The sequence below is a fragment of the Lutjanus erythropterus genome, chromosome 13 (genome assembly GCF_056507025.1).
Source record: "Lutjanus erythropterus isolate fLutEry1 chromosome 13, fLutEry1.hap2, whole genome shotgun sequence".
NCBI lineage: Eukaryota > Metazoa > Chordata > Actinopteri > Lutjaniformes > Lutjanidae > Lutjanus > Lutjanus erythropterus.
In genome coordinates, this window is record NC_139329.1 from 996,025 (window position 1) to 1,006,257 (window position 10,233).

At 37.0% G+C, this 10,233-nt stretch overlaps 1 protein-coding gene across 2 annotated transcripts; it reads right to left on the bottom strand.

Moving 5' to 3' along the window:
* Window positions 1-2,488: 2,488 nt before the first annotated feature.
* LOC146315962 (spexin prohormone 2-like) lies at window positions 2,489-9,818 on the bottom strand. 2 transcript variants are annotated; one of them, XM_084734684.1, is made up of 5 exons: window positions 8,935-9,818; window positions 5,934-6,008; window positions 5,791-5,839; window positions 4,775-4,852; window positions 2,489-2,966 (listed from the first exon to the last, which is right to left on the bottom strand). In XM_084734684.1, exons 1-5 carry the CDS (start codon window positions 9,031-9,033, stop codon window positions 2,875-2,877), a joined length of 393 nt encoding a protein of 130 aa, XP_084590810.1. In that variant the 5' UTR covers window positions 9,034-9,818; the 3' UTR covers window positions 2,489-2,874. The 2 variants fall into 2 exon arrangements, with proteins under 2 accessions (XP_084590810.1, XP_084590811.1); XM_084734685.1 differs by lacking the exon at window positions 8,935-9,818 and having other exon boundaries at window positions 5,934-6,041.
* Window positions 9,819-10,233: the final 415 nt, after the last annotated feature.

Genomic DNA, 10,233 nt, shown 5'->3' on the forward strand with positions numbered 1-10,233 from the left:
TGTTTATGTGGCTGGAGGAAATGGAGCTCAGAGGTGGAGAGAGAGAAACAGGGAGGTTACAGTGTGCAGATGGAGGTTCTCTGGGTCTGGTTTAAGCAGCCACAGCAGCTTATCAGGCTACAGCTCCACAAAATGCCCTCATTCATACAGTGATTTGGCCACAACCTGCTGTACAACACTGGCTCCTGAGGGACCAAAGCTGGGGTCATGTGACCAACCCATAGTACACTGGAGTAAGAATATTTTTGCATTCTACAACAGCCTCCTCATAAACTGACGTGTGTGCGGAGCTGCTGGAGGTCAGTTGGATCTCAGATCCGAGAGTGAGGAAATTACTATAACAGAAAAGTTTTCAAAATCTCATCAACTAGAATGAATGAACAAATATTTTATTTTCATGTCTGGTTTTTCTCATGACTCTAACCCTGTCATGACCCAGCATTCCAGCAGGGAGTCCATCGTCATCAAACAGCACAATACATCAACATCATCCAGGCATAAACATCATTCCAATATAAGGAGTAACCTCACTCAAATATTGCTAAAGGAGATATCTCACAATACAAACACACATTCACAGCCCCACAAACACAAAACAACCAAACACTCTATATTTGATTTGATTCCTGTGCTTTAAAAAGAAACTCAGAAAATGCAAAAACATGATCATGAACAAATCTATTGAATTCAAATCAGGAGCATTCAAACAATGTTTGTCTGAAATCATGATATAACTGACAGAACAGAATAAAATGAATTTCACCTTTCACCTCATTTAGCTCACAAAAATCACAAGTTCTCTCTTCTTCACTTACACCTCTGTATCTTCCTGTTTCAATATGTAGTGGTAATGAGCCACATCTGAACTGTGCACTCAGTGAGGCAAATTATACTTCACATAAATTTCACATTTGTAGTCTTTCTTGAATAAACATAAGATCTCTGTTTAGGCTTTTGCCACCATTGTGTGCATTTTAGCCCAAGTTTGGTATTTAAACTCCTCCAGCTCTACCTTTGCTCTTTCAAAATCATTTACCTCAAGTTCACAGTCTTCTACTGCCACAAATATTTCTGATAGAAGAAATTTAGTCGTATGTTAATTATAATCTTGTAATTCAGTAGTCTAAAATGTTTTATATGGTTTTCCTGATGAGAGGTAATAAAACCAATGAGATGTCATTTATTTCTCATTTATAAAGTATTTAACATGTGTATATGTTTGTAATAACATGCGTCAAGATCAGGGCTTCAAATCATTTGTTGCTGATCAGTCTGTCCATTATATTCACAATGGTGTGGAAAATTAATTTACGCACAAATGAAGTCTTGCCAGGATTTATTAATAAGGTCTGTTGTGGATTGGGTCATGATGGTTTGTCATTCTTCAAAAGTGGGTCCCCAGAAAAAACAGTTTAGGAAACACTGCCTTAAATAGTCCAAAAGCAACTAAAATATATGCTCTATGGAAAAAAAGGTGCATGTATGTAGAATGTATGATTTTTTTTTTTACATCATCTGGTAGCTTTTCCACTGTGAATTCAGTGTTTTCTTCATTTGTTGAAACAGACTCTAAGAGGAGAGACTTACCTGCTATCAGCCTGTGGAGGTAATGAGATAAATACACTGTGCAGAGAAAGTACTGACAGGGTGGACAAATGGAAATGGAAAAAAACAACAGAATAAAAAAAAAATGCTCATACTACTCATCTAGGGTAAGTCAAGTCTCCTAAAGCCCCAACATGTCAAGTTGACTAAAAAAAGTTATTTACACCAAGTTTTCAGCCTGAATCTTCACTGTAGATCCTTAACTTGGAGCCACATTCACATGCACACTGTCTGAACTGTGTGTGTGTGGTGTGACAGTGTGCAAATGGCATGTCATGACTTTAGGAGGCTTGGATTACACCAGACAGCCCAATTATTTGAAAACTGGTCACCATTCTACTGTTTGTTGTTTGGGAGATTCTGCAACAGTGTTTTGTGGACTAAAAAAACTAAACCTGACCCTCAGTCAGCGTGACGGTGAGTAGAAAATTAGTGACTGACTTTCATTTTTGGTTGAACTATCCCTTTAAGAACTTAAACCTTGTAATTAAGTACAATCATCAGGTCTTATATACAGTCCACCTCAGAAAAAAATGTTGAAAACTTCTGAGTCTCTTATTTGAATTTCATAATTTCTATTTTCGTTTTAGATATTTTGCATAGATTTATACAAATTAGTTTAGCTACTTATTTTTAACATGTTAGATACATCCACTGCAGTTTGGTGTCATTTATCACACTGACCAAATAACATTCACTGTGTAATATTCCCTATACCCCCTCGGTCAACACTCACATACCATCAGTTTTTCCAGGCTGGTGCTTAATGATGTATTTTTTTTCTATATATTTGCTGCCTAATTATCTCCCTTCATGTTTTTCTCACAGGATTTCTGTAACTGACTGCTGTCCTCTGGTGGTCAAACAGACACACTACAGCCAGTGTAACCAGCCAAAGACACAGGCATTGTTTATTTAGTGTTTTTCTGTTGCTTTATATACAGCAAGCAGAAATCTGTACAGAGAACAAACAGATATAATCCATGCATGAAAAATACAAACAGGTAAACGTAACAATTCAGTGAGACTGAAACTGCAAGGTGAGGGAAATATTTAGATTTTATATTGTAATATTCATATACTGCAACTCCACAACCAGAGTTACCAGGATACCTTGTTGATGGTCTGCTCGGGTTGTCTCTGCCTGTCACCTTCAGTAGAAAGTGGACCCTGGCTGCTGTGATGTCAGCTGAACTGTGCTATTTTGGATGTGTTCTCAGTGAATTGTTAGTTTAGTTCCCACAGGTGGACAGTCTGACTCAGTGGATCTCATCTGTCCTGGAGGTAGTGGATGAGGACTTTCTCTGAACTCATGGTGTGACTGGGTTCACTAGAGTCCCGCAGCTGCAGCCTCTGGATATCTGCACACACACACACACACACACACACACACACACACACACACACACACAGGCCCCATGGAGAAAATAAATACAAACCTGACAGAATTATAACATCAGTATCTCCAAATGTTTGCACAGTGTTTATTCTAACATACCCATGTGCATTATATTAACTCAAATGCAAGTATTGATATTTTATAATAGCTTCTGCTGGATCTAGATGCCCTGTAATACATTACAATACCTGTGATTTTACATTAGTGCATACAAAATAAAAAAAGGTGGATACTGTGCAGATCAAAACAAAGGAGGAGAGATTGGAGAGGTTGTCCATACATTGAAATTTGAAAGCTGCCAAGAGGTTTTATTGATGCAGTGTTTTGACCTAAAAGGTCCAACATGTTTGCCAAATTAACTTGTAGGTTGAACCATCAATAAAAACTTTTGGGGACTTCAGTGTTCAGTGTGTGACAACCTCCTCTTTACAAAATGCATATGCTTTAATCAGCCACACCAAGTGTATGGATGATGGTCTTAGGTGTGATAAATTCATTGTCTTGTAATTCCTTTTTTAAACATAATTTACACATCATGCAATTGTAATGAAACCCTTAATAACCCCTTAATTTATTCCATATTTATGCTGCAACAGACAACAATAATCCTGTGCAATAACTGAACAGTGCAACTACTCTGCAATCATTCAGCTTGTGTAATAACTCTACTGTCTGCATTAGTAGTAGCAGTAGTATTTCTATTTATGCAGATATATAAATGTTAGGGCTGTCAAAGTTAATGTGTTAATAACGCATTAACACATTAACACACACACACACACACACACACACACATATGTATATACATATACATATATATATATATATATATATATATATATATATATATATATATATATAGATAGATAGATAGATAGATAGATAGATAGATAGATAGATAGATAGATAGATAGATATGATCATAATGTGTATTATGTATATGATTATTATATTTCATATATCATATTTACATTTCTACTTCTATTTTCTACACATATACATAACTGTATATGACTTTTTTGGCACCTATCTTTACATACTAGTACATACTTTTACAGTATATATTTTTATCTATTATTGCCATTTTCTCTTTAGTATACTGTACATATTTTGACACACCTTTTTATATTTCTTATATTTTCTTGTAATTGCTCTATGCTATATACTTTTCAATTCTTGAATGGGAGCATTTATAATGGAAATAACTCCCTCCCAGGTACCAATAAAGTATTTCTGATTCTCATTCTGAAATTAAATAGTCTGTCACAACAATCTGAAGAGTTCATTGTTCTTCCTGACTGGTCATAATGTTTGTCTAACAGCCTGTTTCTGTCACTAGAATTATATGATCTGGACATTGTGCTAATGATGGGTCTAAAGTTAAAACATTTTCTTTCAAACATGGTCAATATTTGCTAGAAAATGGAATGAAAATGCAACTGCTGCTGCATGTAATTTACTGTATACAAAAATATATATATCTGGGGCTGCTTTCATAAGGAGATTGTAAACTGCTCTGTAGTGTTTGGCCAGTTTTTATTTTGCTCTTAGATTAAACTGACTGACGTATCTAAGGCCTATAAAGTTAGCCACCCTTCCTCCAGGCCACCTCAGACCGAACAGAACTGAAACTCAACCATACAATAAACATGCTGCAAAACCAGGCAATGAGCTAATAGAGGCAGAAAGGTCCAGTAGGGCTACAGAATTTGATATGAACACTGTGGGTTTGTCACAGTGATCTGATAACAAAGTGAAGTGGTACTGTACCTCTGAGTGCTGCGTACCAGCCCTGCAGACCCTGCTTCAAAACACTGTCGTCATCCTCTGAAACAAACCTCCTGCCATCTGAACACAGACAGCAGACACAGAGTTAGACTCATATGTTGCTGTGCACTTATCGACCTTCTTCGTATGCAGTTTAAATTCCCAGTTTAAAGGGATAGTTCATCCAAAAAAAAAAAAAAAAAATTCCAACCCTCCTATAGACCCAACATGCTGGTTGCACACCGTCACAACACACACACACAGTTCAGACAGTGTGCATGTATACACTGTACAAACATAGCTCCAAGCCAAGAATCTACAGTGAAGATTCAGGAGAAAAACATGGGGTAAATAACATTTTTTTAAGTCAACTTGGGGCTTTAGGAGACTTGGATTACACCAGACGAGCAGTATGGAGGCATTTTATGTTTTTATTCTGATGTTTTTTCCATTCGAAAACTGGTCACCATTCACTTCCATTGTTTGGGAGATTCTGTAACACTGTTTTCCTGTGAAATTCCAGCAGTGTTTTGTAGACTAAAAAACTAAACCTGACCTTCAATCAGCACGAGGGTTAGCAGATAAAGCTGAATTTTCATTTTTGGGTGAACTACCCCTTTAAGTGTCAATGAGTTTTAATGAATTCATATACTAATGATTTTCCATATCTTGTGAGACATTCAGTTTGGAAAACAATTTCAACTTGAAAGCTACTGATGGGGTCATGTGATCAGGTCACCTGATGACAACAGAGTAACTGATGAAGGCTATGAAGAAGAACTGAAAGCTCAGGAGAAAGCTGCTGAGTGCACCTGCAGCTCAGATTATTTAAATTTAGAAAACAAATTTAAAGTTCAATACAAACTTACAGCACATTTGCTCTCTATCATAATGATACAATCTAATACATCTGGAGCAGATTTGGACATTTGACTGTATGGATGGAGATAATAAATGATGGATGATTCATGTGAAGTCAGTTCAGTGACAGCAGAGAGTCTGCTTGTGGTTTAACTCACGTTTTCCCTTTAAGTACATCATGGACTGAGGACCCCAGTGGACATTCAGCTGAGGAGAAACAGAAGAGAAGGGAACAGTTTGATCTGGTAAGAGTGCGTGCTACAGGACACCAGGGCAAATATGAGAAGCTGTTGAGGTTTACCTTCTGTGTTTGACAGGACTCTACAAACAGGGAGACGACTAAAATACATGTCCAGACAGCTATCAGTTTTATCTTCTGAAACAAGAAGACAGAAACAAGACAAGTCATGAACTCTGTGGTCACTCTCACACAGCGGTGGAGTGAAGTCACAGTTTAGATACATCTCAATACAGCCCTCAGTGTTTCATTTCATTTCAAGAAAAAAAAGTTCTATAGCACTGAACATATGTTAGTTATCTGTTTAAAGGGATAGTTCACCCATAAATGTAAATTCAGTCATTATCAGCTCACCCTCATGCTGACTGAAGGTCAGGTTTATTTTGTTAGTCCACAAAACACTGCTTGAGTCTCACAGGAAAACAGTGCTGCAGAATCTCCCAAACAATGGAAGTGAATGAAAAAAAACATAAAGTGACTCCATACTGCTCGTCTGGTGTAATCCAAGACTCCTAAAGCTCCAACACACCATTTACACACCGTTACACCACACACACACAGTTCAGACAGTGTGCATGTGAATGTGGCTCCAACCTAAAGATCTACAGTGAAGATTCAGACTAAAAACATGGTGAAAATAACATTTTTTATTTTTTATTTATTTATTTTTTTGGCAACTTGGCATGTCAGGGCTTTAGGAGACTTGGATTACACCAGACGAGCAGTATGGAGGCATTGTATGTTTTTTTTTTTTTTAGGTTGTTTTTTCCATTTGAAAACTGGTCATCATTCACTTCCAGTGTTTGGGAGATTCTGCAACACTGTTTTCCTGTGACACTAAAAACTAAGCCCGCCCTTCAATCACCATGAGGGTGAGAAGATAATGACTGAATTTTCTTTTTTGGTTGAACCATCCCTTTAATGAGGATATACTCCTGGACTGGATGATAAATAGCTTTAATAAGATATGGTGAAATGTGTAATTTGGCAGACATATGTGGAAGACCAGGGGAGGATTTAGAGGGCTGGCATGGGGTGGTAGTTGCCACCTCTAAAAGATGCCTTATCACCCCAGCTGCCACCCCAGTTTTGGACAGTTCTAGTTCAAAATATATCGATGCAAAGTTGGGCTGGATGGAAATTTACAATTGCTTGCTCCATTCACGTGTGCTCTGAAGTTCGAGTGAAGTGAATGGAGCAAGAGATTACACTCTTAACACATTTAATTTAATGATCTGGACACATTTTTTAATTGACAGGCTTATGGTCAATCAAAAAAGATTATTTGGGTATTTGGAACATGTTTAAACATTTGAACAATTTATTGCTGCCATTGCCACTTGTAGATATATCTATTCAATGTCATACTTGCATGTGACAATAATTTTGAGTTTTTGAGTTGCAATATCCTCATTTGCTTTTTCAAGCAAATGTTCATATCATTTGTGATTAAATCTGCATTCACTTTTGCTACCCCTTAAAGTCTCCATGCCACCCTCTTGCCGCCCCTTGAATATTTCTCTGGATCCACCCCTGGGGAAGACACAGCAGTGCTGAAGAGGTTCAGACTGAAAACAGAAAGGTGCATCAACTGCACACTGTCGCCTCAGTTACCATGTACAATGATGGTCTTCATAGAGCTGACTCAGATAAAAATCATCTAAAATTCACAGATTATATATATTGTGTCCAACCCCATTTCTGTAAATGTACTGTAGATAGACAAAATATTAGAAACAACTCTCAGTATAACACAGCCTCCAGAGTGAGCATAAAGCTGACTCAGCAGCGCTCACTTTAAGTCTGAACACACATGGTGGAATCAGTACAGCACCTCTTCATGTCTGAAATCTTTTTATTTGAGTGTCTGAATTCTGAGTGTGCACAAAACAGTAGTGCTCATAATGCTGTGCACTATTTTGTGCTACCACAATGCAATGCTCCGTTGTGTTTTATAGAATACAAAGTGAGTGCTGAGCGACTCAGTGTTGTGAATTCCTAGGTCCCACATGTCTATTTACCGCTCAGTGTGGAGTAAATGACGGAGTGTTTTGTAAAAGGAGCAGCGAATGAGTGACTGAGGGACTGATTTCAGACACAGCCCTCAGTGTGTATTAATGCCTCTGAATTTGAGGACAACATTATTTTTAAGACTTTTAAGTTTAGAAGTTAGTTTGCCTTTTACCCCTGATTTGATCTCATTACTGTTATAGTGCCATTTTATTTTAGATTATATTTTAAGTTTTAGAAATGAACACTTGGAATAATGATGGTGTTGGTGGCTATGAAAAATATTATTGCTGTTGTAGTTCTCATTATCATGCTTATAACTGTTATTACTGCCTATATTATCTTGTTTCCATCCTTGAAGTATTAATTTACTGCCCGCCTTGCCTCGCCTTTTTGTGTATGAAAAACATTCATTTTTTTTTAACATTGCTGTTATTAATCAGGTGACTGTAGTACTCAATTATCAAGTGAAAATAAATGTTGATGTTGGTGGTATCTAAGCAGACAGTTTTCTTATTTATACTTTACTTCATCCCAGTTAAAGTAAATATTTTCATATGACTGTTTCTTTGAGGAAAAAAACATATTGTAAAGCTATAGTTAGTCACTTATATCATATGTAATAAATGATGAATAAAAAGTGTTAGATCAATAATTAAAAAACTTGAACAGAAGAAGAGAACAGAAAATAGAAGAATAAAAAATATTTAATTTAAATCAAATGGAGCATATTATGAGTATTAGCATCAGGATACAAGTAAATTAAATTATCTTAACCAGTCATTATCATTCTGCGAGTATTTATTAAATTATGAATTAATTTGAACAAATAATGTATGTATAATGTAATAAGACTTTAAATGTATAAGTATAAATTGGCCAATTTTACACATATTAAACAATTTACAATCAATTTAAAATGTAAATTACTCTTTCATTTCCTTAAACAATAACTTAAAAAACTGCACTAAAAGAAAAAGCCGACATATCTGCAATGACAGTTAGAAAGACAGAAAAAAAGTCGCATTAGACTGAATGTTAAAACAACACTTACCATATCTGCCACAGTGAGAGCAGCCGGTCCAGTCGCAGCATGTGTGTGTGTGTGTGTGTGTGGTTGGGACCAATGTTCCGGGCTGCTTATATCCCCCATCAGCACAGTAACAGGTTCGATCCTGCTCCCTGTGAGGCCTGGCAGGACTCCTGTTTACTAGAGGCTCAAAAACAGCACAAAAACACAAGCTGACGTCACAACCGTGATCTGAACCAAGGAACATCAATATTATGGACCTGCTGTGTGACTCCTACAAGTGCTGGGCTTTGTGTTTGTGTGTGATGCTGTCACAGCAAGTAACAAACAGAGGTATTTCATGTTTTTATTTCCATTAGAGGGTTCCCAGAATCAGGAAATGACCTTATTTCTGAAAGCTCATACAGCTCAGCATCACTCATTACCTCCACTGCCTTCATCATTTAATAAACTGGATTTGGACCATATAAAGATATGAAGCAAAGCAAACACAAAACAAACATATCTGAGCAAGTCAGCATGGCTGGGTTAAGCTGTTAGTGGCCCTGGGGCAAATATTTGTTGCTGGGCACCTCCTGATCATCCAAGGACAATGCTCCATGTTAGCACGATAAAGTAAAATCATTCAGACTATATTTTGACAAAGGGGCTGCTGACCAAATAGAAGAACTTTGACTAAATAAAGTTTCTATAACTTAAGCCATGCCTTGCCTTGCACAAAGCTGTGGAACCGATGGTGATGTTGGATGTAGCTGCACAGGGGCACTCGGCTGTGGAACTGATGCACAGGATCCTGGTGTCAGTAGTATAGTGCTTAAATTCACTCAAATGAAGATTCTCTTCATTCAGTACCCTGCAGTTCCAGTACAGTGACCAGTGAGACAGCAGATGTCATAAATAGTACTTTTATTTTGGTTTCAAAACAAATTGCTAAAGGACTGCAGTTAAATAATGGGCCAGCTGGCTAACAAGGGCACACAAATGTGCTAATTAATATGTGTCACCTTTATGAATGAGTGAATGAATGAATGCATGAATGAATGAATGAATGAATAAATAAATAAATGGCACTAGAAAAATTTCATTTCCTGATGAAAATGCAGTGGGAATGGTGACAGCTGAAATGAATTTGATAACACTGCTAAAAATGCATAAATCTAAAATGAAATGCCTGGAAAATCTTAAAGAAACAACCCTTACACTGCACTGCTAAAAAACCTGGAAGCCCAAACATGAAAAAATGGCAGAAATGCAAGCTGAACCAGTGAGTAAAGGCTGTAGTAGCAGGACTGTAACAAGCTGGAGTAGCAGTAAAGGCTGTAG